The sequence below is a fragment of the Ovis canadensis genome, chromosome 14, assembly GCF_042477335.2.
Source record: "Ovis canadensis isolate MfBH-ARS-UI-01 breed Bighorn chromosome 14, ARS-UI_OviCan_v2, whole genome shotgun sequence".
NCBI lineage: Eukaryota > Metazoa > Chordata > Mammalia > Artiodactyla > Bovidae > Ovis > Ovis canadensis.
In genome coordinates this window covers 62586518-62607538 of record NC_091258.1, presented here as the reverse complement: position 1 = coordinate 62607538, position 21021 = coordinate 62586518, and the positions used below count along the sequence as shown (strand labels likewise).

At 54.9% G+C, this 21021-nt stretch overlaps 1 protein-coding gene and 1 long non-coding RNA gene across 17 annotated transcripts in view; one reads left to right on the top strand and one right to left on the bottom strand.

Annotated features, from left to right (window-relative positions):
- The window catches only part of AKT2 (AKT serine/threonine kinase 2), a 48511-nt gene that overhangs the window by 5924 nt on the left and 21566 nt on the right, over window positions 1-21021 (top strand). For 3 of the 16 annotated variants that reach the window (XM_069549095.1, XM_069549096.1, XM_069549089.1), the window contains 2 exons: window positions 1273-1442; window positions 14192-14321. In XM_069549095.1, the coding sequence (XP_069405196.1) occupies window positions 14276-14321 (46 nt within the window). In that variant the 5' untranslated portion in view covers window positions 1273-1442; window positions 14192-14275. Of the gene's footprint in view, window positions 1-617; window positions 759-1272; window positions 1443-7252; window positions 7393-9118; window positions 9213-10358; window positions 10748-12847; window positions 13490-14191; window positions 14322-21021 lie in introns of those variants that run through there. The other 13 variants (XM_069549085.1, XM_069549097.1, XM_069549092.1 and 10 more) reach the window with 10 other exon arrangements.
- On the bottom strand, window positions 4713-9623 carry LOC138418139 (uncharacterized). The gene is made up of 2 exons (XR_011248417.1): window positions 9171-9623; window positions 4713-6702 (listed from the first exon to the last, which is right to left on the bottom strand). It is a non-coding gene; the product is annotated as an uncharacterized lncRNA (long non-coding RNA).

Below are 21021 nucleotides of genomic sequence, written 5' to 3'. Positions count from 1 at the left end.
CCCACCCCTCCCTAGGCCTCTCTTCAACTTCCCAAGAGCTTTCAGTGGAAGACTGTCAGCCACCAGGCCTCTGGGCTGCACAGTGGGGTGGTTCCGTGGCAGGCTTCTCTGGACAACCAGCCAAGCAGCAAGAGGCCCAGCTTGGGGAGATGGCCCTGGGAGCAGGACCAGGAGGGAGGGAGGGAGGGAGCTGGGGTGGGAGCTCAGCCTGGCCCCGAGCTTGGCACCCCCCGGCGCCTGCCCACATCGAGGCCTGCCTGCCCTGGGTGCGGGAATGGGGGACAGCCAGGCTGGCCAAGGGGAGCCTGCATGTCACAGGTTCCCGCAGGAAGTTCCTCAGGCCCAGCTGTCCTGCCCAGGAAGCGCCTCCGCAGATGTTGTTTCTAAGGGTGAGGCCAGAAATCCAAAGCTGCCTTGCTTTGCCACCTTGTGGGCCCTTTTCCGAACAGGCTGGGGTGCCTGCCACTCCCTTGCCTCCCTTCCACCCCCACCCCTGGCCTTTCCAGCCCAGTCTCAGGGTGTTCATCATCTGTGGGTTATTGTGTAGGAGTTCGAACTGGGGGCAGCCAACCTTGGTGTGAACCCTGCTCCTGGCTCCTCTCTCGGTTGCCTTGTAGCCCTGGGGCCTCATTTCATCTCTCTGAAAGGGGGCTGTTCCTGCCGAGAGGCCCTGGAGGGGCCCATGGAGCTAGCGTGTCCAGAGAACGTGCTCGGCAGATCTGAGCTGCTATTGCTGGAGATTGTCAGGCTGAGTACCTGTGAGTGGAGAAGGGGCTCTGGATGCGGCCAGCCTGGGCCTGGGGGTTGGCAGGGAAGGGGTGGCAGGCCAGTCACCGGACAGGAATATTCACCACACCCGTCACCCAGCAGAGGCTCTGAGCACTCTGCATGTGCTCCCTCAGACACAGCAGCCTGTGAGGCAGGCAGCAGTCCCCCCATTTTGTGGGTGGGAAATTGAAGTGCACGGTGCTGCATAGGAGGCCGTGTGGTTGTTGAGAACTGGCAGAGTGGGCTCTCTCTGCCAGGCACTGCTCCCCAGCAGAGCCTGGGAGCTTGAGGTGGCTCTTCTCCCCAGATGAAGGCTTGGAAGGGCTTTACCCAAAGTTAAAAGTTTTGGTAGGTGACAGATGTGAAATCTGAACCCAGCTCTATCTGGGGTCAAGTCCGCCTTTTTAAGACTGGCTCTTCTGCTTGTGACCAACGCCATGGCCACTGTTTCTGGGATTGTTCCTGTTGGTCTAAAGATCTTTTCTTTGCTTTCTCTCCTTCTAGACAGAGCTGACACGAAGCAAGCCTCAGTTGTCCTGGAAATGATTGAGTTAGATCCATGCGATGTCTGCTTGGGAGACGGCATGCGGCTTCCTGTCTCTATCCGCTAAGGCCCATGGAGCCTTGACCTTGGCCAGCCCCATCCTCCCCCTGACAGAGGCCAGGGGGAAGGGGTGAGGGGTCCCCTACCCCCGCCTTGGAGTGTGATTGCTGAGTGGCTGTGGAGCCAGCCCGTGGCTGTGTCTGGTTGGTTGTGTGCCCTTTCTCTCGCTGGGTGTCTCGCTTTGTGGCCTGTGCAGCTCTGGCCACCAGGGAGCAGCGCCTGGTCTAGAGGCGGACACAGAGAGGGAGTGCGCCCTGTGAGCGCCCCGAGGGAGGGGGCAGAGACCCGGCTGGAAGGGCTGGGAAGGGCCTGGCGGGAAGGGCCTTGGGGCGACCTCCTGAGGCGAGGCATCCAGGCCGGCAGGGTAGAGTGTGGGAAAGGCCCTGAGGTGGGAGAGCCGTGATGTGGTGACCCTGAGAGGAGGCCACGATGCTGGAGCTGCGGGAGGAGGAAAGGAGGGTGGCAGACCCGGGTCATTTGGGCAGGCCTGGGGTTCCCTAGGGTCGTGCTTCTCAAACTGGCGTCCAAAGACCTAGTGGTGGGGTGTGCCGGTGCGGGGTGCTGAGCTCGGGTTTTGGGGTGGTGTCTGCAGGTTGTCTGCTTTTTTCAGCTGTGTGTTTTCATGTAGCTGGTACTTTTGAAAAGTTAATATGGGCATGTCATGAATCATCTGGGTGAGTCCTTTTAACCTGCTAGTAATAGTATTAACATAGCTGCCACTTCCACCATAGCTCTGGCTAACTGAGGCTCAGGCTGGCCTTGGCTTAGAAGAGTTCGCCGTGGTGTAACTGCTGCTTGTCTTCCAGAGCACTGGCCTCACTGTCAGCTGTGCTTGCAGCAAGTCTCGTGGGGTCCCCACGACGACCCTGGGTTGTCAAAAATGGCATCTTTTGAAATAACAAAATAAATGCTAGGTCAGGTTGGTGTCAAGATCCGTTTTGTAGACAAGAATGCTGACGTTCAGAGAAGCGTCCCTTGCAGCCTGGAAGTGGTGGTCGGGATTTGAATCGAACAGGAGCAGGTGTGGGTGTGGGTCTCACCCTGGGGTGAGTGGGTCAGGGTCAGGGCCGGGGAGGGACGGTGTAGCGTGGAGTGGCTCCTCGGCAGGCTGGGATGATCGAGCCCCAGGCTGCTGAGCACCCATGGTGCTCACCCCGACCCGCACCCCTTCCTTCAGGCTCCTGGTGCTGCACCTCCACTGTGCTGGCCACTGGCCACGAGGGGCTATTTAAATTTTAAGTAATTACAATTAAAGGGAGAATTTAGTTCTTCAGTTGGGCTAGCCCTAGTAGCCACGCTTGCATCATTACAGAAAATCCTCTTGTCTGCATCTGCCTGCCGTTACAGTCTTGGGCACACAGTTTATTCTCGCTGGATCTGTTTCTTCTTCAGAAGAACGGGCAGTCAGAGCATCTACCTCACTGGGTCACAGGCAGGATTGTCACACGCATCCAGGCCTGGCCTGCTGTGAGCACTCAGCGCCTGTGCCCACTGGCCTTGCTCAGGACCATGTGTCTTTGCTCCAAGGTGCCCTTAGGGATAGGGTGGGGACTCACACCACCAGCACCTCCCTCAGCTCGTGGCTGGGGCGGCAGGTGGATGATGGCGATGTGGAGCAGTGTCTGTGAGGGAGGAGCCCCTCAGCCGGACTCTAGGGGCTGTGTGTGCACGTGCGCTGACGTGCTTGTGTGTGTCAGGGGCGGCCCAGTTCCACAGGGCATCCAGGGCGGTAAGGGAGGGCTGGCTGGGGTCGGGGGGGCTTGGTTTCTTGGGAGCGAGGGAAGAGGGAGGTGCAGAGGCTCGGGCTGGGGTGCTGTGAGCCCATCCGTCAGCTGTGGCCTCCTGTGCAGCCTCCTGTCCTCAGTTCCCCATCTGTGAGGTGTGGGTCCTTTGGTCCCCAAGGGAAGCAGGCAGCAGGAGAGTCAGGCCAGTGTGCAGTGCTTCTCCTGGGGACGGCTCCGGCCTCGCCGGGGCCGGGGCTCCATCCACTGCTCCCTCTTCATGCTGGCAGTTCCCGTCCCTCCCCAGGAAATAGCCACAGCCCACTGTGGGGTCTTTTTTTGTTTCTTTTTTTGGCCATGCCACGTGGTACCTGAGATCTTAGTTCTCCGACCAGGGATTGAACCCGGGCCCCTGCAGTGAGAGCACCAAGTCCTAACCACAGTCCTGCTGGAGAATTCCTAGCCACAGCCCGTGTAGTGGCCTCCCAGGCCCTGCCCAGCCAGGTCCCCGGCTTTCTCTGTAGCCATGTGGTTCCTTGCTTCCCCCTGACCACCTCCTGGCTGTGTCTCATACAGTCCACACCTTCGTGCTGTTGTTCCCTCGGCCTGGACTGCCCTCCCCTGGGTCTCCATGAAGCTGCCGCATCTCTTTCAGATTTCTGCTCAGATTGCACCGTGTCAGTGAGCCCTGCTCACCACCGTTTACAAAATCGGAAACTCTTGCCCCGTTCCCACACACCTAGTCCTCTGTATGCCTTTCTCCACAGTGTTTGTCAAATCCTGCTGTACTGTGTAGCTCACCTGTTTGTTTAACTTGTTTGTGTTTTAATGCCCGTCCACTCTCCTCCCTCCTCCCCCCTGTAAATTCCCCTGGGGCAGGGAGTGCTGTTTTGGTCTCTGCCGCCTCCCGGGGACCAGAACAGTGCTGACCCAGCACGGACGCCATATTTGTGGAATGAGTGAAGGCAGGATTTTTTGTTTCACCTTTACTTGGCAGAACTCGGAGCTCCAAGGCTGTGGTTCTGTTTGCCACCCCATCCTGAATTAATGAAAGCTCTGGGCCTGGCCCTGGCTAGGTGGGGCTGGGGACACGGTGTGGATCAGGGCCAGCCCTGTCCCTGTCTTACAAGGCCCCTAGTCTTGGGGGAGGCACTGTTCCTGGAGACTTATAGGAGTGCCTGAACACAGTAGAGGTGAGCGCTGTGAGCAGACAGGACAGCTGCGCTCAGGAGGCCTGTGGCTCGTGGGCCGGGGGCAGTCAGGACAGGCTTCCCTGAGGATACAGGGTTTAGCACATGAAGATGGGTCAGCACTGTGTTCAGCCAGGGAACTAGCGTGTGCAAAGGCCCTGGGATGGATGTGGGGAGAGAGCAAGGAGTAAAGGGGGAAGTTGGTGGGGGGAGTATACTGACCAGTGAGGCTGGAGAGCAGGCAGGGACTTCCTCAGGTGGGCCCTTGTGGCCTTCATAAGGGTCTGTGATGTGATCCCAGAGCTGTGCTGAGTTTCAGGGTTCCTCTGGCTGCAGATGGTGACTGCAGCCGTGAAATTAAAAGATGCTCACTCCTTGGAAGAAAAACTGTGACCAACCTAGACGGCATATTAAAAAGCAGAGACATTATTTTGCCAACAAAGGTCTGTCTAGTCAAAGCTATGGTTTTTCCAGTAGTCATATATGGATGTGAGGGTTGGACTATAAAGAAAGCTGAGCGCCGAAGAATTGTTGGTTTTGAACTGTGTTGGAGAAGACTCTTGAGAGTCCCTTGGACTGCAAGGAGACCCAACCAGTCCATCCTAAAGGAAATCAGTCCTGAATATTCATTGGAAGGATTGATGTTGAAGCTGAAACTCCATTACTTTGGCCACCTGATGTGAAGAGCTAACTCATCTGAAAAGACCCTGATGCTAAGCAAGATTGAAGGCGGGAGGAGAAGGGGACGACAGAGGATGAGATGGTTGGGTGGCATCACCGACTCACTGGACGTGAGTTTGAGTGAACTCCGGGAGTCTGTGGGGTCCCAAAGAGTCGGACACGCCTGAGTGACTGAGCTGAACTGGCTGCAGCGTGGTGCTCTCAGCGTGTTTCGGGTCTGTGGCCAGGCAGACTCAAACATTTGGCGTGGTTTCTGTTGGTGCTTTAAGGCCCAGGTTGGCAGGGGACAGAAGGAAGCCTGCTCTGGTGCCTGTTCTTGTCCCATTGTTACGTGCAGCCCACCCACATCTTCAGCCTGTCTTCAGTCCTGCTCCAAGTAGACAGATGGGGCGGCTATGGGGAGCATGTGGAGATCAAGAGAGAAAGGCGCCTTCAGCGTCGCCTGCTTACCACGAGGCGGTGTAGGTAGAGGTTCACGGCGCAGAAGCGTGTCGTGTGCCCGTGTCTCCACCTTCAGGGGAAGGGATGATAGGAGACAGGTGCTGTGCGGTCGCTGTCCCCGGCACTGGTTGAAGGACCTCACGGGGATGAACTCATTCAATCCTCACAGCAACCCTGGGGCTTTGTTGTCTAACCTGCGAATGACGAAACTGGTGGAGCTAGGGGAGCACCTGCCCAAGGTCACGTGGCAGGTGGAGGAGCCGAGGTTGAGGTGCATTTGGTTCCCAAGGCCACCGTCACTCCTGCTCCCATTGTTCTGCCCCTGTTGGCTCTTCGGCACAGTTCCTTCTCTGAACGTGACGTTTACCGTGGACCTCCTACCCTCTTGTGAAAGACTATTCCCCGTAAGATCTGTTGTTGATCGTATAACTGCTTTCCTGCCAAGAATGCTGCAAATGAAGTTATGCGTGGATCGTGTGATGCCCGTCGATCTCAGTAACGTCAGCTTGTGAAAAGAGAAGCAGGTCCGAGTTGAGGCGATGTGGTGGGGGCACGTTTGTGCTGCAGAAAGGGATCAGATGCAGGAGCGCGCTGAATGCTGGTGGGCAGTGTCCGCCCCTCACGTCGAGGTTGGGTCTCGCATGTGGGACGCCCGGTTGTGTTCTGTTGGGGCGGACCCTCGTGGAGGATGGGGTGCTGTGCTGGGCCCTTCCCACACAGGAGCCTGTAATGGAGGCACTGCTGTCCTCACTGCACAGAGAATGGAGCTGAGACTTGGGGAGGCTAGAAGCTGAGGCGCAGGGAGCTGAATCCAGGCCTCCCAACGCCACCAGCCTGAACATTGATTGAAAGGGCTGAAGCTGAAGCTCCAGTGCTTTGACCACCTGATGTGAAGAGCGGACTGTTTGGAAGAGACTGATGCTGGAAAAGCTTGAGGGCAAGCGAAGAAGAGGGCGACAGGTTGAGATGGTTGGATGGCATCACTGACTCAGTGGACCCGAGTTTGAGCAAGCTCCAGGAGATGGTAAAGGACCGGGAAGCCTGGCGTGCTGTAGTGCGTGGGGTCACAAAGAGTCGGACGCAACTGAGCGACTGAACAGCAATGACTCCACCAGCCACGTGGTGCTGTGTGGGCCCAGCCCAGCTCCGTACTTCCTGATCAGGTGCTGGGGCAAGTCATTTCACTCTGAGTGGAGAGGATAAGTGGGCTGTGGGTATTCCCTGGAGGTCTAGTGGTTCGTACGTTGCTCTTTCACTGCAGAGCCGGGGTTCAGTTCCTGGTTGGGAAACTAAGATCCTGTAAGCCATGCGGGGTGGCCAAAAAACAAAACAATTTCAATGTAATTATACAAGAAGATTAAAAAAAAGTCCTCAGCTAAAGAGTACCTGCCACATAGGGTTTCTGTGAGAGTTGAATTGGCATGTACAAAACACTTAGGTGTGCCTGACGTGTGCCAAGTGCTGTGTAGGCGTTGACGCTTCTTAGTACTGGCATAATGTCAGCCGTTGGGATGATACCAGACCCTTGTTGTGGGCACCAGCAACAATATCCTCAGAACAGCATTCTCACCTTTTGGCTTGGCCCCCAAGGGACACTGGGTCATATCTGAAGACGTATTTGATGGTCAGAACTCTTGGGGAGGTCATGCTGCTGGTTTTTTAGCAAGCAGAGACCAGGATGCTGCAAACCCCCTCCAGTTCTCAGGACAGCCCCAAGACAAGGATTATCTAAATGTCCCTGGTGCTGAGGTTGAGAAACTGCACCTGAGAACCTCTGCGCACCCACATAAGCGATCTGTGTGAGAGGAATTGCTCTGAGGACATGTGCGTTTTCTGCTTTATCACAGAACACAGCGCTGGTTCCCGGGGCTGCAGGTGGTGAGTGAGGGAGTTGTTTTGCCTGCCCAGATTCCCACCGGCAGACGCTGCCTGTCGAACGATGGGTGCCTATTGAATTTCCCTCCCGAGCAACTCCTCCTGGGAGTAGGTAAGGCGCAGGTTGCAGGGTGGGTGACAGGCTCCCGGGGTATCAGGGTGTCAGGAAGGCGCCCCCTCCTCACTGTCTGCAGCTCCAGGAGATGCAGCGCCTCTGCCTCCCCCTCGTCCCATCTGTGCTGTCTGGTGTAGAAAGCAGGTCAGGGAGAGGAGATGAGAGAAAAAGACGAGTGGCAGGGAAAGGAATTTAACTGATTCTGAGCATGTTCTGGGCACAGGGCTCCCCTCTTCCACACATTCATGCCACAGATAGTTACTGAGTGCCCACTGTGGACCCAGCACTGTGGGAGATGCTGAGGACGCAGCAGTGCCCGAGCAGGCTGGAGCCCTGCCCTCGCCATGCTGACGTCACAGTGGATCGAGGTCGACAGTAAACTTGTGAACAGGTAAACGTGTACAGTAGTGTCTGTGGCGATAAGTGCTTCACTTTTGTGAAGCTAGCAGGTACACTCTTGACCGTGGAGGACAGAGTGACTTCGCACAGGAGGAGACATGTGAGCAGAGGCTGAAGAAGCCAGGCGGGGCCCCCAGGGACTTGAAGACTGTGCTCACTGAAGGGGTAGCGTGTGCAAGGGTCCTGAGGTCGGGGTCGGGAGCGCAGGTTGGGGGAGCCTCTGGTGTGTCGGAGGCACCAGTGCTGTGGAGTGTTCGGAAGAGTGAAGAGGAGGTGATGCAGAATAGGGTTCTGGGGCTCCTGGAAGGACTTTGGCTTCTTTCAATCTAGGTGAGGTGGGGACATGGCAGGGTTTGGGGGAGAGCAGTTTCCTCTGACCCAGTGGTCAAGCATCCTGGAGTGTGAGAGGGAGGACAGAAGCACTGAGCTCACCTAGGCCACACAGTCCCCCTAGTGGCAGGAACCACAGCGACCCTGATTTTACATTTGAGGAAGGAGGTCTGGAAGGAACCTTTCCAGGGCCCAACCCTTTCTGATGGCTGCCAGGTAGGACGCGACAGCCTTCTCCCCCGCCTTGTTATCCGCCACCCTGCGTCATCCTGTAAATCGCCTCTAACGGACATGACACCAGCAGGGTGAGCTGAAACTCGGAGGCAGTTTGGAAACCATTGAGAAATAAGACCTACGAGGCAGACAGGCAAAAATAAGGCCTGAAATTTAAAAAAGAATGGAGGAGAGCGTTTGAGACGTACTGTGGAATGCGTCAGTGATATTTACCAGGTATTTAGCAGGTATTTGACTTAAAAATCAAGCCCTGCTAGTGCAGTCAGAGTCCCTTCAGGGACCTGTCTCCAGTCACCTCTCTCTTTCCTGCTGAGAGCTGACCGCAGCAGGGGGTGATTTTCATTCCCGTTCAGCTTTCTTCTGTGTTGAAAAGACTCACCCAAACTCGAGCCCTACCCTTCAGGGTGCGGGTCCTTCCTCTGGCTGGATCATTGTGCAGATGGGAGCACTAAGGCTCAGAAGGGCCAAGGAGCAGCAGAGCCTGGGGTTGAAATCCAGACCCTAGAGTCCTCTTCCTTATTCATCAGCGACTGGCCTTGCGGTGAAACTCCAGGCGAGCTAGCCTGGGGTGAGAGGGGGCCCCGGAGGCTAGGAGGCCTGAGTTTAACTTCCTGTTACCGTCCAGGCTCCCAAACCCAGGTTCTTTTTTTGTTGTTATTTCGTCATAAAATACAGAAAGATATCTTCAACATGTTTTAAACCATACAGCATGACAAATAACTGTAAAAGTAATGCTCTCTAATCACAACAACATTGTCAGCTCCCAGAAACCCCCCTCCTCTGTCACTCCCGAAGGTAACAGCGCTCCTGACCTGTGGATATTTGCTTCCTGGACCTTCTGCACAGTTTCACTGGTGAGAAACAAGTCGTGTCATGTTGCCTGTTTTGAGCTTGCAGTCTGTGGGCTCGTCCTCAGTGGGTCGTTCCGCATCTGGCTTCTTTCACTCCAGGTGAAGTTCTCACGCTTCATCCTGTTGTAGGCTTCAGGAGTCGGGTCCTCTTTCTTGCTGAGTGGCCTTGAGCTCTATGAATTTACCTTAGTTTGTTTATCCATTCTCCTGTGGGTGGACACCTGGTCTGTTTCCAGTCTTGAGGTTACTGAGAATGTTGCTGCTGTGGACGATCTAGTACACGTCGTTTAGTAAACAAATACACCCATTTCTGTTGGAGGGCCGCGGAATTGCTGGGTCATGGGGTAGGGATATGTTGAGCTTTAATTCTTACTGCCAGACAGTTTTCCATAGTGGTGGAACTGTTTTATACTCCCACCAGTAGCAATTCCTTTACATTCTGTTAACAGTTTTTACTTATTGATTAAAAAAAGAACCTGTTTATTTGGCTGTGTCGGGTCTTGGTTGCATCATGCGTGATCTTTCATTTTGGTGCACAGGCTCAGTTGCCCCTTGGCACGTGGGATCTTAGTTCTTTGACCGGGGGTTGAACTCACATCCCCCATATTGGAAGGCTGATCCTTAAGCACTGGACCACCAAGGAAGTCCCCCTTGAAGACATTCTTTTATTTTTTTTAATTGTATTCACTTACTCATTTATTTATCTTTGGCAGTGTTGAGTCTTCACTGTTGTACAGGCTTTCCTCTGTTGCGGCGAGCAGGGGCTAATCGTCACTGAGGTGCACGGGCTTCTTGTTCCAGTGGCTTCTCTTGTTGCGGAGCATGGGCTCTAGGGCGCTCAGTAGTTGTGGCGCACAGGCTTAGTTGCTCCACAGCATGTGGGGTCTTTCAGTACCAGGAATTGAACCCATGTCTCCTGCATTGGCATGTGGATTCTTTACCTCTGAGCCACCAGGGAACCCCCTAGCCCCCAAGCCCTCTTACATTCTTGACCACATTCTTGGTGGTGTCAGTTTTTGAACTTTTAGCCATCCAGGTGGATGGTTTCGATGTGCATTTCCCTGGAACTAAGGATATTGCACACAGTCCTCCGTTGTGTGTGTGTTCCCTCCTGTGAGGTGCCCGTGCTCTTTTCACCTTGCCTCCCAGGTGGCTCGCCTCTAATCCACAGCTCCAGCTCCTACCCAGACCCTCAGCCGAGTGAAGCCCAGACACCCCAGGCAGCAGTGAGTGGAGTTGGGCCCCCGCCATGGGGCATGCAGGCCACAGCCCAGCAGGCCCTTGCGTGCTGGGTGTCAGCTCCCCAGGGAGCAGGCCATCTTCTTGGCTGCGGTGCTGGCGTTTCATCACCACGGGACTGCGTCAGACACCTCAGCAGAGGCGCCACCCTCCGTGGGAGGACGGCAGGATCCAGGCAGGATGCAGGGGCTCTCCAGGTCCTCCCCCTGCCCTGGCTTCTGCTGGCTGCTTAGTTGCTGAAGTGAGAACGTAACAAGTGGCTCTAGTGTGCCGAGCAGCAGCCAGCTGGGAGACCCAAGGTAAAGCCTCCCTTGTGTCAGCGTCTGCTGTCCCTGGGCACGGGCATGGCCCTCTGGGGTTGTGGGGGGCGGGAGCGATCAGGGGAGACTGGAGGCACGCCCTCGGGCTCAAGGCCACCCGGCTGGCACGAGCTCTTGGATTCTGCAATCTCGGCCACACCTGGCCGCCTTCATGTCTGTCTGTCTGTCTGATTGAGGCAACCACGTGTTTGCGTTTTCACTGGGGGCCAGGCAGTGGGCCGAGCCTCTGTGCACAGGGGTGCTGCTCACAGCGGCTCTGAGAGGGGAAGTTGCTGGGCCAGGGAGGGTGTGGGGAGGGGAGATGCGGGGAGGGCTGAGAGTGGACGTGGGGTTTCTGTCTTTGCTTGTACATCCGCTCTTCCTTTGGCCCCTGGGTTCTCCATTCCAGCCCAGATTGGGAACCCAGCCCTATTCTGAACAGAGCTCACACCTGGAGAAAGTGTGGTGTTGGCCCCTGTGTTGGAGGAGGAATTCCGAACTCCCCGGCACACCTGCCTCCAGGCCCTGAGTGTTCTCCTTGTCTCAGCTCCTCACTGGGCCAGCCTCTGGGCGCTTCTCTGCACTCCCGGAGCTCCTTCCCAGTCCTCAGGGCTTTGCACTTGCTGTTCCCCTGCCTGAAATCTGTTCCTTAATGTGTCACCCCCCGCCCCGGTTAATTCAGGGGTTGGCTCGCGTGTCTCCCATACCGTGTGGCTAACGCAGCACCCGTCCCTGTCCTCCTTTCTCCTGTTCGTGTTTCTTTGCCACCATCAGACCTTGTGTCTTGTATATCGTCTGCCTCCCGCTGGAATGCGACCTTCCTGAAGGCAGGAGCTGTGTCTTAGTGATGCACCAGGATAGAGTCTGAAGCTTAGAACATACTCAGAGGAAGACTGGTGGTGTGAACAGACTCTGGAATTGTTTCTGTGGCTGTGTTTGGTCCTGGGCTGGGGATCTCTTGGGGAGATTGTTTCTCTTTGTTCGCTTGGCGGGCAGACCTTTACTTTCTCCCAGGTCTCAGGGCTGAGAAGCCTACGCTCGGGGCATCCACAGGACTGGTCCCTGGTGGGTGCTGACTTCCTGGCCACTGATGGCTGCCATCTTGGCGTGTCCTCATGTGGCAGAGGAAAAGAGCGAACTCTTGTGGTGTCTCTTATTTACTTATTTATTTTGAATCGGAGGATGATTACTTTATAATGTTGTGTTGATTTCTGCCATAATTAGCATGAATCCGCCATAGGGATACACATGTCCCCTCCCGAGACTTGGGTTTATTCATCGTGCCTTCAGTGGACAGCCAGATGCTGGGCTGGTGTGCTGAATTAGCGCTTGTAGGTGTGGGGAGAGTTGATGACGGGGCACACAGCACCCAGTGCAGCCTCTGGGGTCAGGAAGGCTTCCTGGAGGAGGCGTTGGTTCAGCTGAGACCTTAGAGAACAGGGAGAACCCCAGTACATAAAAGGTATTGAGGGTGGAGGCCTGAGCAGCAGAAGTCTGGCAGAGGGTGGGCGTCGGGGAGGAGGACCTGGGGAGGTGGGTGGTGGCTGGTGTGTGATCGTCCTTGTGGTTATTAGCCTTTCTCGAGGGCTTTCTAGGTGCCTCTTGATTTACGTGGGGCCTTCTCTGGTGGAAAAGACTTTGTTCTTCTTTGTGTGTTCTGTGCACTCTGGGGAGCCGCGGAAGAGCTGTGAGTAGAGAGGGACGCAGTCAGATTCAGGTGGAGCGTAGGGTGGGCAGCGGAGGCTGGGACCCAGGAAGAAAGCCTGGGTGGGAGGGGCAGTGGGGCGGGAGAGGTGATCTGAAAGCTGGTGGATGGGTGGTGGGGACCGCGAGGCTGAGCCGGGGTGGTGGGCAGCAGAGGCCAGGGCCTGAAGGCACTGGAATCCCAATCTGGGGGGCCTGGGTCTTTCCCGAGGCCCGTGGGAAAGCACAGGTCAGATTTGAGGGTCCTTGGGCTGCTGAACGGGAAACAGATTGGAGGATGGGAGGCCCAGAAGGAGGTGGGGTGAGTCCTCGTGGGAGGGGATGGCTCTGGGCCTGAGCCACCTGGTCAGGAGGCTGGGGTGGAAACCCTGGTCACATTAGGATCAAAGCACAGACTGGGGCACATTTCGGAGTGAGGGTCCGGTGGTCCTGGGTGTGTTCAGTCTGTAGGCGTGAGCCCCTGGGGTGCCGCCATACTTGCTAGGGAAGGGAGCCCCTTCTGGGCCCTGTCTTTGCAGCCCCGAGTCCAGGACATGGTTCCTCACCCGCTGTTTACTTCCCTGTCACTGTCCATCTTGTCTTCCTCCGGCTTCCTCCCTCTCACCTCCCTTCCCTCTGCCCGGGGCCTGGGCAGCCTGCCACCGTCACATGCCAGGCAGTAGTGTGTCCGGCCCACCAGCTCCCCTGGGGCACGAGAGAAAGCTGATGCCCGTGGTGTCCCCAGGGCCAGCTGCCGCTTCTCTGGGGGCCACCGTAACTCCTGACCTGCTGTCCGCAAATAACCCCAGGCCAGGAAAGGCGAAAGGCGCCTTGGGCTCCATGGCCCCCGGCCAGGCCTGTGGCTCCAGGTAGGGGCCCAGCTGGTGGCTGCCTCCCCCGCTTCTCCCCTCCGCCCCGGGAACCTGAGACGAAGCAGTGGCCTCGGCGTCCGTCAGTCTGTCGGCTGCCGGTCCGGGAGGACAGAAGCAGAGGTCTCGGGGAAGGACCAGGGCCTTGTTTCAAGCCCCCAGGACTTTCTCCCGGGCCCCAGATAAGTGCGTACGCAGTTGGTTCCTTTCTTGTCGAAGATCCGGAGCACTGAGACCTTCCTTTCCTTTGTCAGCTGGTGGGGACCAGGAGGCTGAGGGAGTGACATGAGGTGGCCTGGTGCTGGGTAGGAGGGTGGTACTCAGTTTGCTAAAGGTGGCAGGTTGGTGGCACCTGGTTTGGAAAAGAGAGAGTGTGAGCCTCTGTGTGTGTGTGTGCGCGTGCGTGTGTGTGTGCGTGTGTGCGCGCGCGTGTGTGTGTGAGGGTGGCAGGCAGATCCTGGTGGCTTTGAGCACGCCCTCAGGTGCCCGGGGCTGTCTGATTCATCCCAGGTGACCTCAGCGCTGGGCCTGGAGTGACGCAGGGGTGGAGCCTCCCACCCAGTCAGGAGTGGCAGTGGTGGGGCTGCCCTGCTGGGCAAGGGGTCCTGAGCACGGGGCGAGGGCACAGCCGGGGCCCTCTGCTCCTTCCAGAGGAGGGCTCTGAGGGCAAGGTCGTGTCCTTTCCTCCCCAAGACTGGGTCCCTGGGGACCCGACCGCCTCTCACTGGCCCCCTCTACCAGCCTGGGCCCCAAGGGCTAGTCTCTCCCCACCCTCCCTGGCTCCACCCTCGCAGAGCTGCCAGAGGGGCTTCAGGTGGGGTGTCCCGAGGGGAGGGGTCACTGCCAAATCCCCCTGCCTCTCTGACTGATGGGCTCCTCTCCTGTCTTGCAGACTGTGCTCTGTCCAGCGCACCTCCTGCATGTCCTGCTGCCCTGAGCTGTCCCGAGCGAGGTGACAGCGTGTCACGCTGCCACCATGAACGAGGTGTCTGTCATCAAAGAAGGCTGGCTCCATAAGCGCGGTAAGGGGCTACGTTTACTCACAGGATTGCACGTCTCCCCCTTTCGCCCCAGCTCTCCTGGCAGCTGTGCCCTGCGAGGCAGAGGTACAGGGTCTTTACCACCTGAGGAGCCAGCATTCCGAGCCCTGCCTGCCCGCCCCTGCCAGTGGCTTCTTTCTAGCCCACGTCATGGACTCTTTGAAAGTAGTCTGGACGGAGGAGCTGTGGCTGCGCCTGGGCCTGAGTCTCCAGGCCTTGCTGACCCCCTGCATGAACCCCCAGGCCAGGCCTCAAACTCTGCCTCTGCATAAGTGTTCCTGCTCATGGTCCCATTTCATAGATGAAGAAACTGAGGCCTACAGTGGGTAAGTCACTTAGCTAAAGTAACACAGAGAGGCAATATCCAGCATTTATTCATCTGGCAAATACTCATAGAGTGCATAGTGTGCCAGGCTGGCCATCCCAGGCTCCAGGGGCACTGTGGTGTCCTCATGGAGTCTGCGATCCATTGGGGGGCGGGGAATAACAGGAAACTGACAGGCACGGTGTCAGGTGACGATAAGTGCCCCTGTGAGGAGTAGGGGCTCTGAGGGGAGCGCTGGAGAAAGAAGGGGCTCATGCAGGTGGCTCTGAGGAGGGACCAGTATATGGAGGCCAGGAGCAGGTGAGGGAGCAGGCTACACAGATAGCCAGCCAGGGGGTCCCAGGGAGTGGGGCAGCGAGGAATGGGGGCCGTGTGCCTGGAGATAGAGTGGGCCAGGGTGGCCACAGCAGAGCGAGCGAGCGAGCCGCAGGAGGCGGGCAGAGCCGTGACATAGCACCAGACCGCCAGCGCCGGATGCCTTGGAGGGGCTGGAACTCGTCTGGCATTCGGAAGCCCAGGATGTTGTGAGCGAGCTCGAGACCAGGTCTGGTTGTGCTCGTGGGCGACTAAGAGATGAAGTCACTTACAGGGGAGACACGGAGAGACTCGACCCGGGGACCCCAGGCCTCTGCCCCAGCACTGCCGCACTGAACGGGCTCACTGCTGTTCGAGGCAGCTGGGAAGAAGCACGTGCTGAGAGCCAGCTTGTCCAGGGACCCAGGAGCGAAGGAAACCGGCTGTCCTAGCTTCCTCGGACCTTCCCCTGCAGAGTGGGGACCTTCCCCTTGGGGGGCCGCCACTTTGCACGCTCTCATTCACTCGGCAGACATGCATCAAGTAGCTGCCATGTTTTAGGCACATTCTGGGCACTGGGGATACGGCAGTGAACCAGATGGGCCCACAGTTCCCATCCTGTGCTGATGTCATACATTAAGTGGGCGAGACCAGGGCACCTGAGTAGAGGAGTGGGCCCAGTGGGGCTGGTGCCTTGGAGAGAAACCCAACAGTGTGAGGAGAGGGGTGAGGGAGCTATCAGAGAGGGGCTGGCCAGGGAGGGCCTCACTAAGAAGGGGGTGTTTGAATAAAGATCCGAAGGAGGCAAGGGAGTGAGCCCCATCCGAAGGAGGCAAGGGAGTGAGCCCCACAGTTAACGGGGGTATGGGTGAAGGGGACCGAGTTCCCGGAGGGGGTGGGCTGGGCATGCTTGAGGCGGGCCGGGAAGCTGGTGGGCTGGCCCTGCTGAAACTGGAGAAGTGCCTGCGCACTCTGCATGCTGCCCAGCCCGCCCACCTAGAGCGGTGCCGAGGGTCTCACTGCAACCCCCCCCCCCCCTTCCCGATCCCCTTCCCAGGCAGGGTGGCATCCAGGGTCTCTTGGCCTACCTGCCTGGATTGGGCCCTGAGTTTGGGGCTGTTGATGGAGCTCTCTGCACCTTGGCAGGTGTCAAAGTTGTAACCCCAGCTCTGCCACTTCCTCAGTGTGACTGTGTCATCTCTCTGAGCCTTGGTTTCCCCTCTGTAAAATGGGTCAACAGCCCAGGCCTCTGGGAGTGTCAGCTTCATGAGAGCAGGGGTTTTATCTGGCTTGTTCACTGGGATAGTGCCAGTGCCCTAGAAAAGTGCTTGGCGTGCAGTAGGCACTTAATAACTGTTGGATGGATGCTTGGGATCATGTGTGTGGATGGTATGTGTAATAGGGTGTGCCAGGTCTCAGGCTCCTGAGTTTTCTGAGGCCCGTGGCTCTCTAGGCTGGGGTGGGGCCTTCTCCGGAGGTGGCTAGAGAACTATGGCTAGGCAGTGGCTCCCGAGGCTGCAGGTGGCATTGAGTGAATCTCAGCCTCTCCCAGGCCTTCAGTGTCTCCGTTCGTCCACGGGGGCCCAGACAAGCTGCTGAGATGACCTGTCTTGGTTTTGTACCGTACCCACACACACTTGTGCAGCCTCTCCTGGGTCTCCCAGTGCCTGTTGTTCCAAGCAGCAGCCAGAAGTGGTGGGCAGGGCAAGGTGGGCCCTGCCACCATTCAGGCACGTGCGCCTTCCCGCCCTACTCCTGGTGGTTGAAATAACAGCAGCCCAGCTTACTGTGTGCCCACTCGGTGCCGGGCCTGGGGCTGTGTTCGCAGGAGGCCCAGTTTTGTTGAGTTTTCTGTTACTGCCCCGTGAGGTGGGCACCGTCTTGCAGACCGGAAGCTTCAGCTCAGCAGAAAGACTGAGTTGCCTGGGGCTTCAGCAGGGAGGTGGCAGCGCCAAGGTTCAGGCTCCAAGTCCTGAGCCAGCGCCTGGCTCACATGCTGCCTCTGGCTCGGCAAGGCCCACTCAAGGATCGGGTCCTTCATGCCATGTGCGGGTCCCCTTTCTGACACAGCCTCAGCACACTCTGCCAGGCCCCGCCGGGCCAGGCCACGTCTGCCAGTTTACAGGTAGACACTGTCAATGACTATGGGCAGAGCGAACCCAGGTTCTAGTCCTAGCTCTCCCAGTTAACAGCCGTGAGCCTCAGGCAAGTACTGGAACCTCTTTGTGCCTCAGTTTCCCTATCTGTAAAATGGGATTGTTGTGAGGATGTTTTCCCTTCCAGTTTTTTTGTAGCTTGTTACCGACATATAAAACCCCACAGGTAAGTGCCCAGATCATAAACTCACTCCAAAACCTATGTCCAGGTCAGGAAATAGAGTAAGTCAATCCCCAGAAGGCTGTCTGCCTCTTGCAAGCAGTAACCACTCTCCCGACCTCCAGTATCATGGGTGAGTTTGTCTAGTTTTGTTTTTGTTTCTCAAATTGGAGTAAAATTTACACGACACAGAATTAAGTGTTTTAAAGTGGACAATTCAGTGGCCTTGAGTACTTTCACATTGTTGCGTAACCGCTAGCTCTGTCTGGCTCCAGAACATCTTCATCTGCCTGAAAGGCTGCCCTCCGCACCGTGAATAGTCAGCTCAGTCTCCCTCCTCCCAGCCCCCGGCAGCCGCCAGCTTGTTGTTTGTCTTTATGGATGTACTTACTTTGGACATTTCATATACATGAATCATACAATATGCGGCTACTGAAGTCTGGTTTCTTTCACTGAGCATAACGTTTTTAAGGTTCATCTACGCTGTAGCATGTATCAGACAGTACTTCCTTCCTTTTTATAAACAAACAATGTTCCATTGTATCAAGATATCACATTTTCTTTATCCATATGTCCATTGATGGACATCTGAGTTATTCCTACCTTTTGGCTGTTGTGAATAGTGCTGCTATGAATATCTGTATACAAGTGTTTGAGTACTTGTTTTCAGTTTTGGGGGGTACACACCCAGGAGTGGAATTGCTGGGACACACGTATCTATTGTTGTTTAGTCACTCGGTCGTGTCCGACTCTTTGTGACCCCGTGGACTGTAGCCCACCAGTCTCCACTGTCCATGGGAATCGCCAGGCCAGAATACTGGAGTGTTGCCGTCTCCTTCTTCAGGGGTCTTCCCAGCTCAGGGATTGAACCCGTGTCTTCTGCACTGGCAGGTGGGTTCTTTGCCACTGAGCTGCCAGGGAAGCCCCAGTAGGCATCTATTAGTTTATATTGCTTATAATCAAATGTATTCTATGTATTTAGATAATATAGAAAAAACTATGAAATGTCTGGATCGCACCTTCTGTGCACGTGACCCACAGTGTATTCTGTCTGGCTCTCTGAGGGAGCACCCGAGTTGGCGCAGGGCTGCGCCATTTTACGCTCCCACCAGCAGTGGCTCCAGATCCTCACCCACACCTGCTAGTTTTCTTTGAGTTTTTGTTGTTTGTTTTTAATGAAAGCCATCCTGGTGGGTGTTCAGTGGTGTTTCAGCATGGTTTTGATTGACATCTCCCTAGTGACTGATGGTGTTAAGCGTCTTTTTATATGTTTGCTGGTCCTTGTTTATTGGAGAAACACCTTTGTAGTCCTTCGGGTATAGTGTTCAGACACTGCGTGTGCGCGTGCTCACTTGTGTCTGACTCCTTGCGACCCCTTGGACGGTAGCCCCCCAGGCTTCTCTGTCCATGGGATTGTCCGGGGAAGAATACTGGAGTGGGTTGCCATTTCCTCCTCCGAGGAATCTTCCCAACCCAGGATGGAGCCCGTATCTCCTGTATCTTCTATGTTGGCAGGTGGATTCTTAACCACTGAGCCACCTGGGAAGTCTTTCACCCATTTTTTAAATTGGTTTTTTTTTTTTTTTTTTTTCGGTTGTTGCTGAGTTGTAAAGTTCATTATCTATTCTGGATACTAGACTCTTATGAGACATATGATATGCAAATGTTTTCATCCACTCTGTTGGTTGGTTGTCTTTTTATTTTTGTGATAACATCTTTTGCACAAAATTTTTTATTTCAATGAGTCCACTGTATTTTTTTTTCCTTTGTTGTCATATCTAAGAATCTGTTGCCAAGTTCAGGGTTTCAGAGATTGACCTGTGTATTCTTCTAACAGTTTTATAGCTTTAGCTCTTATTTTTAGGTAGATGCACTTTGAGTTAATTTTTTAAACATGGTGTAGAGCTCCATCTCTGTTCTTCTGCATGTGGGTATCCAGTTGTCCCAGCACAATTTGTTGCAGAGACTGGTCTTCCCCAGTGGAATGGTCTTGGTACTGTTGTTGAAAATTAGTTGCCCATAGTTGTGTAGATTTATTTTTTGACTCTCAGTTCTACTCTTTTGGTCTGTATGGCTATCCTGTACCACACTGATTTGATTATTGTAGCTTTGTAGTAAGTTTTGAAATCAGGAAGTAAGAGTCCTTTCCCTTTGTTCTTTTTCAACATTGCTTTGGCTGTTTGGAACCCCTTGCCACATGAATTTGAATTCTGTGTAAATTTGAGGGTTGGTTCTTCCTCAACAGCAAAAAAGGGCTATTGGAATTTTGATAGGGAATGTGTTAAATCTGTATGTAAATGGCTTTGGGTAGTATTGCAGTCTTAATGTCAAGTCTCAATCCTTGACACAGGATTCTTGCATTTTTTTAAGTTTTTAGTTTCTTTCAGCAGTGTTTTTTTAAAATAATTTTTATTTATTTACATCTGGCTGTGCTGGGTCTACGTGGCAGTGAGCAGGGGCTACTCTAGTTGTGGCACACAGGCTTTTTATTGCAGTGGTTTCTCTTGTTGCAGAGCACAGACTCGAGGGCACGCAGGCGTCAGTAGCTGTGGAAATGGGCTCCGTAGTTGTGGCTCCTGGGCCCTGGAGCACAGGCTCAGTAGTTGTGGAGCACCAGCTCAGTAGTTGTGGAGCACCGGCTTAGCTGCTCTGAGGCATTTGGGTCTTGCTGGACCAGGGATTGAACTTGGGTCTCCTGCATTGGCAGGCAGATTCTTTACTGGTGAGCCAGCAGGGAAGCCCCTGTTTTGTAGTTTTTAATGTATAAATCTTTGCCTAGTTGTGCTGTTGTCAATGGATTTGTTTTCTTTAGTTTCTTTTTTGGATTATTCATTGCTAGTGTGCTAGTGTGTAGAAACACAGTTTGTTTTTGTGTGTTGATCTTGCTGAATTTGTTAGCTCTAGTAATTGTTTTGTGGATTTTTGTGCTTTTCTGTATATAGGATCCTGTTATCTGCAAATAAAGGTAGTTTTACTTACTCCTTTTCAAATTGGATACTTTCTTTTTCTCTGGCTAGAACTTACACCACAGTGTTTCAGAGCAGTGGTGAGAGTGGAAATCTTTGTCTTGCTCCTGATCTTAGCCAAGGGGAAGCGTTCATTCTTTCATCCTTGAGTGTGATGTTGACGTGTGGGTTTTTCATAGATGCCCTCTTGTGAAGGAGAGTCCCCCTTCTCTTCTTAGCTTACTGAGTATTTTTATCATGAAAGAGTGCTGGATTTTGTCAAACGCTTTTTCTGTGTCAATCTGGATGACCTTGTGGTTCTTTTTCCCCACTTCATTCTGTTGAGGCGTACGACGCTGATTGCTTTTCGTAGTTTTGAACTACCCTTGCAGTCCTGGGATAAAGCCCACTGGGTCATGGTATGTGGTCCTTTCATGGTGCTCTCAGGTTTGTGGTTTTGCTAGTTTTTGAACTTTACATACGTCGAATCATTTAGTATTGACATTCGAAAGAATTCAACAAGTTAAAGCCTCTAAGAAACTTAGGATGGTGCCTGGCAGGCACGTAGTACCCTATAGTATTTTCTGATCATCACCATTGCTTACTGGGTGTCCTTCTCGTGAGAGGAGACAAAGACTTAGAGAAACCCACCCTGGCTTCTGGTGGCGACTTAGGGAGCCCACCCTCCGCGCCAGTTACAATGTGCACACCCTTCGCTTGCCCGGTGGGCTGATGAGGAAGAGCTGTTGTTGATTTATTGGTGTGCTGGTCCCTGGCGAGGCTGGGTGCTTTGTGTTTGCTT